The sequence below is a fragment of the Nematolebias whitei genome, chromosome 6, assembly GCF_014905685.2.
Source record: "Nematolebias whitei isolate Nwh7 chromosome 6, NemWhi1, whole genome shotgun sequence".
Taxonomy (NCBI): Eukaryota; Metazoa; Chordata; class Actinopteri; order Cyprinodontiformes; family Rivulidae; genus Nematolebias; species Nematolebias whitei.
Window position 1 is genome coordinate 45,975,096 of NC_056503.1, and position 14,961 is coordinate 45,990,056.

Below are 14,961 nucleotides of genomic sequence, written 5' to 3' on the forward strand. Positions count from 1 at the left end.
AAGAAGAAGACGTGTCTTCAGAGGTTTTTGTGTCGTTTCTTTCAGTAGTTCTTGGTGCAGCGCCCCCACAGGTGAGCGGGGGAACAGGTTGGTTCAACAGGTTGGTTCAACAGGTTGGTTCAACAGGTTGGTTCAACAGGTTGGTTCAACAGGTTGGTTCAACAGGTTGACTCGACTGCACAGTGCAGTGTGAATGCAAACGCACCAGCTCAAATGTAACAAAAGGTCATGAATATTGGTCCCCAACCGAACCGAGTCTACCGGACTATCTGGTATGAAAACAACCTTGGTCTCTGTTCTCTGATGCATTACTCTGCAAGACAGAGGAAAACATTGATGGAAGAGATTGTTTCAATTTGGTTACAGCATTTTCTGATAAGCACCTGCTGAGATGAAATTTACTCTCAGTGACTGTGTAGCCATTTAATGTAAACTCAAAGTTATTAAAAAATGGTCGGACAGAACAGGATTTTGCGGAACTATTACCAAGTCCTTAATCTCTACACCATAGGTCAGAACTAAATCAAGAGTGTGATGATAAGAATGAGTAGATGTGCGGACGTTTTGGGTAAAACCAAACGAGTCTATTAAATTATTAAAGGCTATGCTTAAACTATCACTCTCAACATCCACATGAATATTGAAATCACCCATTATGATGATTTTATCAGTATTTAATAATAAGTCAGTTAATAATTCTGATAATTCAGATAAAAACTGAGAGTAAGCTCCTGGTGGACGATATATAACAACTAGTAAAAGTGTCTTTTCTGATTTCCATTTTGGATGAGAAAGACTGAGGGACAGCGATTCAAAAGAATCATAACTAATAACTGGTTTGGCATTAATCAATAATCCTGCCTGAAAAATAGAAGCTACTCCTCCACCTCGGCCAGTTGTTCTAGGAACATGAACATTTAAATAATTAACAGGAGTGGATTCATTTATACCAACAAAATCCTCCTGTTGTAGCCAAGTTTCTGTCAGACACAATAAATCAATATGATGATCAGTTATCAGTTCATTAACTAACAGAGATTTAGAGGAAACAGATCTGATGTTCAATAATCCACATTTAATGATTTGATGATTTTGCTCTGGTAAAGTAACTGTTTATTTTAATCAGATTTTTATGGTTTATGTTTTTAGAGCTGATTTTTGGTTTATTTAATTTGAGCCGTGGGCGAGTTGACACTGTTTCAATGTGGGTGTGGGTGGGTAACAGAGGAGAAGCAGCAGAGAGGTGGAGGACTACAACTCTGCTTCCTGGACTGGACCCTGGGTTGTCAATAATTTGGGGTATAAACAAAATCAGCCATATTTCTAGAAAGAAGAGCGGCTCCGTCCAAACTGGGATGGATGCCATCTCTCCGCATCAGACCAGGTTTTCCCCAGAAAGAACTCCAGTTATCTATGTAGCCCACGTCGTTGTCAGAACACCACCTGGACACCCAGCGGTTAAACGACGACATACGGCTAAACATGTCATCGCTGGTCAGGTTGGGGAGGGGGCCGGAGAAAACTACGGAGTCCCACATGGTTTTAGCAAAGTCACACACCGAAGCAACATTAATTTTAGTGACCTCCGATTGGTGTAACCGGGTGTCATTACCGCCGACATGAATAACAATCTTACTGTATTTAGCCTTAGCCTTAGTCAGCAGTTTCAGATAAGATTCTATGTCGCCCGCTCTGGCCCCCGGAATGCATTTGACTATGGTCGCTGGAGTCCCTAAAGCCACGTTTGGGACTATGGAGCTGCCAATAACCAGGGTCTGTTTCTCAGCGGGTGTGTCACTGAGTGAGGAAATTCGATTAGAAACGTGAATTGGTCAGTGGCGATCTGGGGGCTTAGCCTTAGCACTACGCTTGCTCTGGACCGTCACCCAGCCGGCCTGGGGTCCCGGCTGCTTGGTGTCTGAAATATGCTAATTTTTTGGGACAGGCATTTTGGGTTTTCATGAGCTGTATGCCATAATCATCAGTATTAAAACAATTAAAGACCTGAAATATTTCAGTTGGTGTGCAATGAATCTGAAATATATGAAAGTTTCATTTTTATCATTACATTATGGAAAATAATGACCTTTATCGGAATATGCTAATTTTTTGCGAAGGACCTGTACATGTTGAAACCTCAACACTTTGTTTGGGGGCGGGGCTAATATCACTACAAACTTATGTACAATTTTCAAAATATATATGAATTTATTTTCTTTTATTTCAATCAGGCAGTTCCCATAAACATATTTCTGAAAGGCCAGCTGGGTGTCCCGGGGCCCGCCGGACCCCAAGGATTCCCTGGAGAGCAAGGTAGTAAACCAACTCTGGTCTATGCACTGATGGGTTTGGTTATAAGTTCCTGGTGATGCTGTTTTTATGAACAAATAAAAACTCAACATGTGTTTCACCACTTACAGAACAATGAAACTAGGTATTGATGAAAATTAGAATTTACTACCATGAAACTCAGTAAAAGTTCACCTTAATTGTTACATTTTACGTCCGGTAAAAGAGAGGCTCATCATGTAAAAATCATAATTTTCCAGGTTTTTCTAGAAGAACGTGCAATAAGTTGTTCTTTTATGAAGTTAGGTGAACCGCTCAGCTGTTCATGAGTGTTTGTTGAAATCAGCTAAGATAAAATGAAATATTGTCAATTTCCAAGGTGCAGCAAATTAAGTTTAAGCTGGTTGGAAATAATTAAAGTCATAAATGGTAATCGGATTTAAACAAGGTCTGGATGAACTCTGCCAGTAAGGATCTACTTGTTTTGTGAAGCTGATGGCTTATGTGACCAGATAAAATAATACTTAATTTAACAATATCTGTTGGATCTGTTTCAGGGAATATTGGTTTTCCAGGATGGAAAGGCGTGCGAGGTAAACACCTCTGACTATCTCTCCCACTCAATGTTGTAGATCAGTCAATAATCAGATAATAACTGGTCATCAATACAGAGGAGTCAATCTTGTTAGAAACAAGTTATCTTTGAAAATAATTTAGTCCAGAAGCTTTAACATAAACCATAAAACGTCCGTCCAGAGGACCTGACTCAACCTTGTTAGACAATATTCTGTGTAGTTGAGTAATTTTTGTTCCTGTAGGTATGGCCCCTAATGGTCCACCAGGTTCCCTGGGACCACCAGGTTCTTCCGGTCCTAGAGGAGAGCCAGGCGAGCCTGGACCCTTGATTGAAGGGTCTCCAGGACTGACTGGAGTTCCAGGTGTTCATGGAGCTGAAGGAGAGCCTGGAGAACCAGGAATACCAAGTAACGTTCTTTAGTTTCATCGTGTTTTACGTTCTTTTAATCCTCAGAAGCTGACCGTTTATTGAAAACTGTTAGAACATCTTTAAATAGGAAACTATTCCAACATATGAAAATCTGTCTTATTTATTTATTTCAGACTTTATGGAGGGAGGGATTGGTCTTCCAGGAGCTAAAGGTTTAAATGGTCTGGGAGGACTTCCTGGACTGAGAGGGGAGGTTGGTCAGAAGGGTGAGTGGCTGAAAACCACGGCGGGAGCCCGGAGGGTCTTTAATAGTCAGACAATCAATATTATGTCATCTAATATTAACGTAGCTGAAGTACAGCTTCCCTTTGACAAAACCTCACACCTGAGATACTTTCCACTGTACCACCCACCCAACACCAGGCCTTTAATGTTGGTCTAATGGCGTCACTGGAACACGAAAACTCAAGAACTTCAAACTGAAATCCAGAAAAGTGTTACTGTGCATACATGCAACAATAAAGATACATCAATCTATTGTCTTTACCTGATTTCCATACAGGGTCACATGATCACAGGGTCAAGGGAGGGTACCTTTCTCCAGAGGTCATGGGGGGTGGGGGGGTGGGGGGGTTACACCTGGACAGTCATGTTTGTTCTTATTGATGGATTGTTGTTCTTTTTTAAGGTGAGAAAGGGCAGATATGTTCAGTGTGCAGTTTTGTTTCCGGCCAGCCTGGACCTCCAGGTGAACCGGGGGTGTCAGGTGACAGTGGCGTGCCTGGTAAGAAGCACATCACACCTGATTTTTTTTTTTTTACTGAGATGTTTAACTTTCATCATCTGAGCGGCTGGTTGACAGAAACTGCTGTGTTGTTGTTAGTGATATTTCAAAAGTTGTATTCAGGACCAGAGTGAAGATCTAAACTTCTCCTGTCCTTTACCCGGCTTCTAGGTTCAGCTGGGTTTACAGGCCCCACTGGTGACCAAGGACCCAAAGGTTTTGCAGGACCACCTGGTCCACAAGTGAGTTCCCCTTAGCTTTCTGCTCGTTTTATAAAGCTCCTAAAGCCAGAAGAAAAAAAAAAAGTTTTGTGCTGCCAATGGAGAATTTTATGGTTTACGTCTTCACAAATGTCTCTGTGTGGTTGCCAATAATGTTGGTGCTTTATTTCATAAATGAAGAAAGGATTCATAGATTGACTGTTGGGAGATTTATTTGGACCATCATAATGTGTTTTATGGAGGTTAATAAGTCTGGATCTGTCATTTAAGAGTTGCACCAATAACACTTAGAGTCCCCAGTTATCTCGACGGTGTAAATTAGACTCACAAAGACATTGTCTTCACAAGTAAGCACGATGGATCGATCAGTGGTTAGCACTGTTGCCTCACAGCAAGAAGGTCCTGGGTTCAATCCCCGGTTGGACCTGGGGTCTTTCTGCGTGGAGTTTGCATGTTCTTCTCGTGCTTGCGTGGGTTTTCTCCAGTATCCTCCCATTGACCAAAAACATGCATGCTAGGCTGCCTCCAGGTCTCCCTTGGAAAAGAGATATGTGATTTCAATGGGATTTGAATAGTTAAATAAAGATTAATAAATAAATAAAATAATAAAGTAAGCATGTTTTCTTCACACCTGGACACATTCTGACCAAGCAAAGTCTGTGAAACACTGTGGCACATGGCCGACCTCTCACTGACTTCTGTTTTCAGCCAAATATTGAGCCAACATTTGGCATGGTAGTAGCTGGAAGCCATCTTCAACTCATACTTTGAGCACTAACAGATCACAGAAGGTCTTTGTTTGTGCCTTTGGCCTGTAAGGAGGCGGGTGATATGCATTCCTTTGAGGAGTTCTAGTTGTATGCATTTATTTGGTTTTAGAGAGTAGCTTAAGCTGTTTGGGTTGTTGCAGCTGAGTTACAAATGTTGGTTGTTCTGGATGATGAAAAATAAACCAACAGATCAGCAACATTTTCCGTTCTTAAACTGCTGCCCGACTTTGTCCTCAGGGAGCCTTCGGTCATCCTGGCTTCAAGGGACTCCCGGGACCCGCAGGCGAGCCAGGAATGATGAGGATGGTGGGGCAGAAGGGTGAGGACGGGGAGCAAGGGGAACCTGGACCACAAGGACTCGAAGGGACAGATGGATCTTCAGGAGACCCAGGACCTAAAGGTGTTCAGGGACAGAAAGGAAACCCGGTGAGTTATTAATTTACAGGTAGTTTGGGAGGGCCGTGTCACTGCTCAGGTGATTTTATAAATCTTCTCCATGTTGGAGTTGTTTGTTGTAAAGATGGTGCATATATAATTAGAACCACGAGAAGGAGACAAACTGATCTTTGAACCATGGCCTTATATAGAGATGTGTTTCCATGACAACAAGCCATCCAGTCTCCATAGTTTGTGTTCAGGTCACTGATGGTTTCTGTTTTCAGGGTCTGCCAGGGCCAAAAGGTGACAGGGGATCACTTGGTGCCACTGGTCCCAGAGGCCTGACAGGGCAAATGGGACCCACGGGACAGTTTGGGATCGGGGCTCCAGGCCCTCAAGGACTTCAAGGAGACATTGGATTTCTGGGTGAACCAGGAGAACCTGGAAAACAAGGTGGGTCCATTCTGGAGTTGTCTTAACTTGGAACCAGGCCTCTGAGCCAAAGCTAATGGCCAGTCTGTATTTTTCAGGTGAGAAAGGTGCTCCAGGAGAAGTTTTAAATTATCCAGGTGATCCAGGCCAGAAGGGAGAGAAAGGTTTAGCTGGAAACCCAGGACCTGAAGGTAAGACCTTTACCTGCCTGACCAATGTGGCTGAGATTAGTTCTTACTTCAGGTACACCTAAACCCACTACAACTAATTCAAAATGACAGTGAAAAAAGCTCAGAAAGAACTAAATACTAAATACACAATAAGAACTACAAGCATTGAAACAATAGCTAAATATAAAAGAAGCACAATAGCTGAAAATAGTGAAACACTAACTACAAGCCAAAAGTAGACAAATGCTACCGACAAGTAGAAAAATGTTAGAAACAAAAGACAGCAAAAAGAAGCTAAAAGAAGCAAAAGTCATCAAATTCTGGATCATCATTTACAAACCGGATTCCAAAAAAGTTGGGACACTAAACAAATTGTGAATAAACACTGAATGCAATGATGTGGAGGTGTCAACATCTAATATTTTATTCAGAATAGAACACAAATCATAGATCAAAAGTTTAAACTGAGAGAATGTATCATTTTAAGGGAAAAATCTGTTGTTTCCAAATTTCATGGCGTCAACAAATCCCAAAAAAGTTGGGACAAGTCCATTTTTACCACTGTGTGGCATCCCCCCTTCTTCTTACAACACTCAACAGACGTCTGGGGACAGAGGAGACCAGTTTCTCAAGTTTAGAAATAGGAATGCTCTCCCATTCATGTCTAATACAGGACTCTAATGCCCCATTTGCACTGCCCCTAATCAGCCCCAACTCTGCTCAGCCCTGCTCAGCCTGGCTCAGCTCAGCCTGGCTCAGCTCAGCCTGGCTCGTGTCCAGAATCCAAGTCCTGCTAATGAGAGTTCTGCGTTGAGTTACTCAAAGCAGTCTGCTCCTCAGATAAATAATATTAATTTATATATATAAATGTTTCTGTTAACTTATTTTATATATTAATATTTCTGTTCAGTGCCCTGACTCGACTTCTGTTGTGACTTGGCGCTGTATAAATAACCTGAACTGAATTAAATCTGATGAACCAGATTCTACAAAAACATTTATATTTAAATCTAAAAAAGTTAAGTCTGGTCCTCTGGACGTTCAAAAAACAAGCAAACAAAAACAAAAATGTAGAAACGTTTCTTCTTTCATCCGAATGTCTTCTTCAGTCTGAGGTGCTGTATTCAGCTCAGAGCTATTTATATAAGACTGGATGAAAGAAGAAACATTTCTACATTTTTGTTTGTTTGTTTGTTTGTTTGTTTTTGAACGTCCAGAGGACCAGACTTAACTTTTTTAGATTTTTCTACCTGGGTTATTGAGCATGCATCAGGATATCTATATTTAAAATTCTATATTTTTCTTCATCATTTGATGTTTTTGCACTCATTGTCGTTTTGTTTCTTGTATACAGATTATTTTTTTCTTGTATACAGATTATTTTTTTCTTGTATACAGATTATTTTTAGCTTTGAATTAAACTTTACCTTTGATTTAAAGCTTTAATTTAAAGTGTAATGCTTGTTTTGTGATTTGTACATCTGTGGGTTAGAATAATGTTGAACCAAAGGCTGCGTCTCTTCTTTAAACATGTTTGAGGGAAATATGAGAGATTCAATAATTTAGTCTTTTTATAATTTTTCAGTTGAATTAACTTTAATTAACATATTATTTATTAAAGTCAAAGGGAAAACAGGATTTCACGATAAAGCCGGCACCGTTTATTTATTTTTAATCTTCGCTGATTAAAAAAACGTATATTTTATACATAAAATGTTTAAAAAAAAAAAAAAACGTTTCCACCCCCCCCCGTCCCTCCATCCCGGTCCTCCTGCCTGCCAGGGCTCGAATCTGGCCTTTGTGAGCAGGCGAGGCCGGGACTCGGCCTCGCGGTCTTCAACGGCTCAGCAGCTCGTATGATCCTCCGCGGTGACACCGCACGCTCGAATTTTATAGTCGGTCACCAAACACAAAAAACGCCTGGACTTCAGAATTAAACACGGCGTTGTCATCATTGTTTTTAAAATCTTAAAAATAGATCCAGTCGCTGCTCCGCATCCAGAGATATTGCAAATGGCGGATCAGTGAAAAGTTTCTGAGATCCAGTGACTTCTCCCCCTGACCAATCAGAGTCCAGCATTCACGTTTCGGTCCGGACTCAGCTCGGCTGAGCTCGCTCGGTCCCACCAAAGAAGCAGGCATGAAAAGAAGTCCTGAATCACTCAAGTCAGCTAAAAATACTAAAGTACTGGTGCAAAAGGGTTCTTTCTGTGACGGACTGCCCAGAATTGGGGCTTATTAGGGGCAGTGCAAAAGGGGCATAACTGTTCAATCGTCTTGGGTCTTCTTTGTCGCACCTTCCTCTTTATGATGCACCAAATGTTCTCTATAGGTGAAAGATCTGGACTGCAGGCTGGCCATTTCAGTACCCGGATCCTTCTCCTACGTAGCCATGATGTTGTGATTGCTGCAGAATGTGGTCTGGCATTATCGTGTTGAAAAATGCAGGGTCTTCCCTGAAAGAGATGTTGTTTAGATGTTGTTATATGTTATATGTTGTTCTAGAACCTGAACATAGTTCTCTGCATTAATGGTGCCTTTCCAGACATGCAAGCTGCTCATGTCACAAGCGATCATGCAACCCCATACCATCAGTGATGCAGGCTTCTGAAGGGAGCGTTGATAACATATTGAGCTATCCTTGTCCTCTCTGGTCCGGATGACATGGCGTCCCAGTGTTCCATAAAGAACTTCAAATCGTGACTCATCTGACCACAGAACAGTCTTCCATTTTGCCACACTCCATTTTAAATGACCCCTGGCCCAGTGCAAACGTCTGAGCTTGCTTAGAAATGGCTTCCTCTTTGCACTGTAGAGTTTCAGCTGGCAACAGCGGATGGCACGGTGGATTGTGTTCACTGACAATGCTTTCTGGAAGTATTCCTGAGCCCATTCTGTTATTTCCTTGACAGTGGCATTCCTGTTTGAGGTGCAGTGACGTTTAAGGGCCCGGAGATCACGAGCATCCAGTAGAGTTTTACGGCCTTGACCCTTACGCACAGCGATTGTTCCAGATTCTCTGAATATTTTGATGATGTTATGCACAGTTGATGATGATAACTTAAAAGTCTTTGCTATTTTACGCTGGGTAACACCATTCTGGTATTGCTGCACTATCTTTCTGCACAACAATGGTGGAATTGGTGATCCTCTTACCATCTTGGTTTCTGAGAGACACTGACACTCTGAGAAGCTCTTTTTATACCCAATCATGTTGTCAATTGGCCTAATTAGTGTTAATTGGTCCTCCAGCTTTCGTTATATGCTCAATTTCCTTTTTCCAGCCACTTATTGCAACTTGTCCCAACTTTTTTGGGATTTGTTGACACTGTGAAATTTTGAATCAACATATTTTCCTTTAAAATATTACATTTACCCAGATTAAATTTTTGATCTGTCATCTATGTTATATTACGAATAAAATATTAACCTTTGCCATCTCTACATCATTGCATTCAGTTTTTATTTACAATATGTTTAGTGTCCCAACTTTTTTGGAATCCAATTTGTACACTGATTTTACTATAACTGTGTTTTGTGTTCCCCTCTGGTCTCAGGTGTGACGGGACCTGCAGGTTTTCAGGGACCGTGGGGACCAAAGGGAGAGCAGGGACTTGACGGAGCATCTGTTCCAGGTTTCCCAGGCATCGTGGGGTTAAAGGGTGAGTTTAATAGAGACAATATAACGGTTCACACATTTGTGGGACATAAATCTTAACAAATGTACCTTCTGGCATCAGGAGACAAGGGTTCTACTGGAAACCCCGGTTTTCCCAGTTTTGGTGTCAAGGGTCGAGAGGGGCCATCGGGCCACCCAGGAACAAGTGGCCAGAAGGTAGAAACACTCAGGTCAACTATAAACAATCAATCAGTCGATTATAAACTGAGTCCTCAATTCATTTTTGTATTTAAGAGCAATGACAGAGTTTTTTAGTGACCTAACTCCTGTTCTGCTGGTCTGTGTGGTCAAAGGGGAACAGGGGTAGTGGTTTATCAGGCAATCAGGGTCAGCCAGGTTCTCAAGGAGAAGATGGCTCTGTTGGACCACAAGGACAGCCTGGACTTCTGGGATCACAGGGAGTTCCTGGACTGAAAGGAAAAGTGGGTCTTCCAGGGTTCAAAGGTAAACAGGAGTGTTCCAGATGTGTTGCCCTCGTCTTGTCTGTTTCTAAAGCTGTTTCCATGTTGAAGTTGTTTTAAAGCAGGTTCTGATGGGTCGTTCAAATGGTTGAGACAAGTGTCCCCCCTCATAAAGTCTGTAGGTCCTGGTTTTAGACGGCCCAAGCTCAAGTCTCGTTCTCATCCACCATGTTTTTGGTCACTTTTAAATAAATTAGGTTTATACGCCTCTAATTTCTGTTGCCCCTTCAAGGGTCACCACAGCAGATCGTCATATCTTCATTTCACCCTCCACCAGCATCCACCTCCGTTACCCCAACCCTCTGCAGATCCTTACACCCAAAAACCTCCTCTGTGCCTTGCTTCTCCTGACTCTTACTTCCAGAGCTCACCTCCATCTCTCCAGACTTTCTTCCACCTGCTCCCTACTCTTACTGCAGATCACAGTGTTGCGTGCTAACTAAGGCAAACAAATTTGTTGAAAACAAAAATGGTGCATCATATAACATTTACTGACCATCACTTAAAGCCTCACTAATAACCTGACTACACACTCTGGTCTGCGCCGATGTTTCCTGTAAATCTCCCTGTTCTAGTTGTCTGTTTCTGATATAAACATGACAAGTATTTTAAGAAGTCACAGTCTGTACTAGGGTTGGGGATCGAGGATCAAGAATCGATTGGAACTGGGATTAACTGTTCGGTTTTCCCGGAATCGTTCAAAATATTTATTTTCGATACCTACTTTCGATGCCTAGTCCGCCAACCAGAAGTAGAAGCCGCCCGCCGAAAACCAACAAAGAAGAATCCACCGGAAGTGTTCGCATACATGGAGAGTGAGCGGCCGCGATCGAAAGCGTGGCTTAACTTGAATAAAATGACCAGTCAGCTCAGTGCAGCACTTCCAATAATTTTCCATCATGCAAAGGAAGGTGTAGACGTTACAGAATGGCCCGTCTTTAAAGCGCTCCGCCCGACTATTTTCTCTGCCTCCTCCTCTGGGTCCGACCCTCAGAAGTAATAGAGTGGCCCGTCTTTGAAACGCTCCACCAGAGTATTTTTTCTGCCTCCTCCTCCTCCGGAATCGAAACAAAGAATCGGAACTGGAATCGCTCAAATTCAAACGATGCCCAACCCTAGTCTGTACTCTGGAATGTAAATATGTTCTCACCTCCTGCTTATTATCAACAAACTGAGCTCAGGTTTGTTCTTTCTGGGTGGTTGTTTTGTAATCAACACAAACTGTTTCTGTTCAGAGACATAGACCTAAGTTTTAAATTTAATTTGACATCATCATTACTGGACATGTCTTGCATGAAAGGGACAAAAATCAATTACATTCTCAAATTAAACCAGTCATAGCAGCAGTCCTAAATAGCTTTGTTGGTTATGCCTGCAGAACGCCCAAGTCTGGATCGTTATTACCATATTCTCCAAGTCGTTCTTTTTTTTCATAGTTTAGCCAGTCCTGCAACATATAGTTCAAAGCAACTTATTTACGTCTGAAGCGACCTATTTGTTTTTTTTCCTATTCATAACTCAATTTTTGACTGACACGTTAAATGTTCATTCATAAAGACATGAACCAAAGAGTAAACATTACCATTTGCAGCTGCGAGAGGGCCCTCCAGGCTTTTGACAAATTCTGTTGTTCCTCTAACACTAAAACCACCCCCCCACCCCCCCAAACATTCACTTAGAGACAACTGAGAAAAACAACAAAAGTAAAATGACCCCAAAAAGAAAATGCTATTCTGCAGATTACAAACTGCAGGTAATAAAATATGCAAATGGGTGGAGTCCGCGCAGTCTGCCCGGGGGAATCCCCCCAGCGGAAGGGACAGCTGCTCAGCGGCAGAGGATCCCTCCTCGCTGGGGACCTTCTCCCCCATGTCTGGCTGGCTCCCGCCAGGCACATTTCCTCCACAGCAGTGCACCGCAACCGCGAGCTCTACAGCGTCCTCCCATCTGCACCTCACCGCTTCCTGGTGCCGCAGACCACGTGCCTCGCTACGGCCTTCCTCCCTGCTCTGACGGCGGAGGGACGGGCCCTCTCTCCCGGCATGGCTGCCAACCGGGAGAGACTGTTCTCAGTGTGACTCGACCGCACCCAGGGTGGTAACTGGCCCACGGTTCCCCAGACACAAGGGTAATTGGCAACGCATAATAAATGCGACTTATACTCGGAAGCGACTTATATATGTTTTTTTTCCTCATCATGAGGCACTTTTTGACTGATGTGACCTATACCCTGGAGCGATGTATAGTGCGTAACATATGGTAAACCTTTTCCACAATATGTTTTCCTTTCATTTCCATCTCCATTTTAACCCATATCTATGATTGGGTCATTGAGGCATCAGGTCCAGGAGAATAACCCACCAGTAAATCCAGAGCTTTACCTTTGGACTCAACTATTTCTTCACGATGACTGACCGAAGCAACGCCCTCATTACTGAAGTTGAGGCTCCAATCCTTCTATCCATGTCCCACTCCATCTTAACATAAAATGGATCAGATTTTATGGATTTTATTTTCCTGAAAGTGAAAGTGCTTTGTCTTATAACAGTGTGGTCCCACACAATAACAAAGTTTGCCCTCTGCATTTGGCCCATGACACCCACGCAGGTGGGACAGTAGGCAGCTATTATGGCACACGGGGAGATGATGATGACATGAAGATTCAATGCAATCTGCTGGCTTCCGTAGATAGAGAACTTTTACTAATTGACTTTTTATGTGTGTGGATGTTTCTGTACAGTTCCCTGAGATAGCTTCTTTTGTGACTTGGAGCTATAGAAATAAACTGAATTGACTTGATTTGATTTGATTTGAATTGAATTGACAAGCAGGTTGTCCTAGTGCAAGACTAGAAAACCAAATAAATCAACACCAAAACTAAACTGAAGTGTCTGTTAGGTCATCATGGTCTGGATGGTGTCCCTGGTCCTACTGGCCTGGCTGGAGTCTGTGTTCCTGGAGCTCCTGGGCCTCAAGGAGCGCAAGGACCAAAAGGTTTCATCGGATTCATAGGTATTACATCCATGAACAGGTCAGAGTGAGGCTCATATCTTTAACTGCCTGAGAAAACTTCATGTCGTACATGTCTGCTAGGGATCAGGGGATCCCGAGGTCTGAAGGGAGATCCTGGGTTCCCTAGCATGGGAACACAAGGGATTCAGGGACCAGCAGGGAGACAAGGTTATGATGGAGATCCAGGGCAAATGGGGGCTGAGGGGCAGAAGGGCGTGAGAGGGAACGATGGGGAGCCAGGGAGTCCAGGTGAGAAGGTGGAACCTCACACGATGCCACTTTGTTCAGACTTTTTAACCTGACTTAACTTTTGGTAATCTACAGTCATATTTTATATCATGCTTCAAACTTTGTTCTATAAAAACTAATGATTATTAAAACAAATTTATGATGTGAAGATGAACAAAAGTGCAGATATAGAGATTCAGGTTCACCATCGAACAAACCATTGTTCACTAGTGTTCAAGTACAATAAACTCTATTATTTTATTTTCTATATAAGAGGGTTTGAAGGACTACTGACAATCTTTGTATTTCAGGGATTAGAGGGAACATGGGTCCCCTAGGACTACCTGGGAGTCCAGGACAGGTTGGAGTAAAAGGAGAAACTGGACCACTAGGACCAAAAGGTTTTATTTAACAATAAACAGATCCGGTTTGTGTCACTGTATTGATCTAACTCTTCTCTTTAATGGTTTGTTTCTTAGGTCAGAGGGGTCAGGATGGGGCCAGAGGCTCTCAGGGGGCCCCAGGAGATCTCGGGGACAGAGGAGAACCTGGGCCGAAAGGGGTCCAAGCAAACATTACGGTGTTAGGAGCACCTGGAGACCCTGGAAACCAAGGTTTTCTATTCTATTTTAGTGTGGAATTTTCTTGTATTTCTTTGTTTATCTTTGCTTTGACTCTTTTAATCAAAAGAGTTTGGATAAAACTGATTGAAAGTAAAATTTAAGTTTAGCTTTCAGAAAAAGTTATCCGTGAATTTATCAGCTACCAATTAATTTAAGCTTATACTGTTAATTGAGTTTAATTTCTTCTAGCCATAAAGTGTTGGTTTGCTTTCATTTTCCTCTTCTTTAGGGTCTGAAGGTGTTACAGGGCCTAAAGGAGACACGGGCCCCACAGGGCTACCAGGTCAAGATGGTACAAATGGAGAACCTGGAAACCCAGGACCACAAGGTAAATATGACAGGAGGAGCCATTGACCCTAGAGTTCCTATGGGTTTTACTAAAACTATCAGTGTTTGTGTCTGTTGGTCAGGACTCCAGGGAGATCCAGGAAGAGATGGAGAGAGAGGTCTTTTTGGTTTCATTGGACCCCCTGGTGATACAGGGTTCACCGGGTGGCCTGGTAAGTCCACCTCCCATCACACCAAGAAGGTTTTATTGTCTCAGTACAAACATCGTCTGTACCTGCAGAGACTGAGAGACTCGAGGATCGTGGAGTGAAACAGAATCAAACCTTTTTAAAACCATCTAACACTGTTGAGTCAGGTCCTCTGGGTGGATTCTTCTTCGTTCATACATTTCATCTTTTATCCAAAAGACTTTGTCATGGCTGTAGGTTTAGTTGGACTCAAGGTGCAGACAGAATTCGGAGAGCTTAAAGTATGAAGAAATATATTTTTTAAATAACGAAAACAGACACTGACATGGCAGCAAAACTCACATTTCCAAGGAAACATGGAGGGAAGATAGAACATGACGCCATAAAGGACAATCCATGGACAATAAATAAATGCAGAATATATATATATATATATATATATATATATATATATATATATATATATATATATATATATATATAAAGACACAC

General features: G+C 42.3%; 1 protein-coding gene across 1 annotated transcript in view; it reads left to right on the forward strand.

The window, feature by feature from the left end:
* The window catches only part of col4a3 (collagen, type IV, alpha 3), a 54,238-nt gene that overhangs the window by 22,815 nt on the left and 16,462 nt on the right, over positions 1-14,961 (forward strand). Inside the window, exons 17-34 of the mRNA XM_037677908.1 lie at positions 2,232-2,313; positions 2,847-2,882; positions 3,108-3,272; positions 3,409-3,501; positions 3,924-4,019; positions 4,191-4,261; positions 5,248-5,436; positions 5,673-5,841; positions 5,919-6,011; positions 9,548-9,652; positions 9,731-9,825; positions 9,963-10,113; positions 13,029-13,142; positions 13,224-13,424; positions 13,682-13,771; positions 13,850-13,984; positions 14,223-14,321; positions 14,404-14,493. Of these exons, the coding sequence (XP_037533836.1) occupies positions 2,232-2,313; positions 2,847-2,882; positions 3,108-3,272; positions 3,409-3,501; positions 3,924-4,019; positions 4,191-4,261; positions 5,248-5,436; positions 5,673-5,841; positions 5,919-6,011; positions 9,548-9,652; positions 9,731-9,825; positions 9,963-10,113; positions 13,029-13,142; positions 13,224-13,424; positions 13,682-13,771; positions 13,850-13,984; positions 14,223-14,321; positions 14,404-14,493 (2,074 nt within the window). The remainder of the gene's footprint in view (positions 1-2,231; positions 2,314-2,846; positions 2,883-3,107; positions 3,273-3,408; positions 3,502-3,923; positions 4,020-4,190; positions 4,262-5,247; positions 5,437-5,672; positions 5,842-5,918; positions 6,012-9,547; positions 9,653-9,730; positions 9,826-9,962; positions 10,114-13,028; positions 13,143-13,223; positions 13,425-13,681; positions 13,772-13,849; positions 13,985-14,222; positions 14,322-14,403; positions 14,494-14,961) is intronic.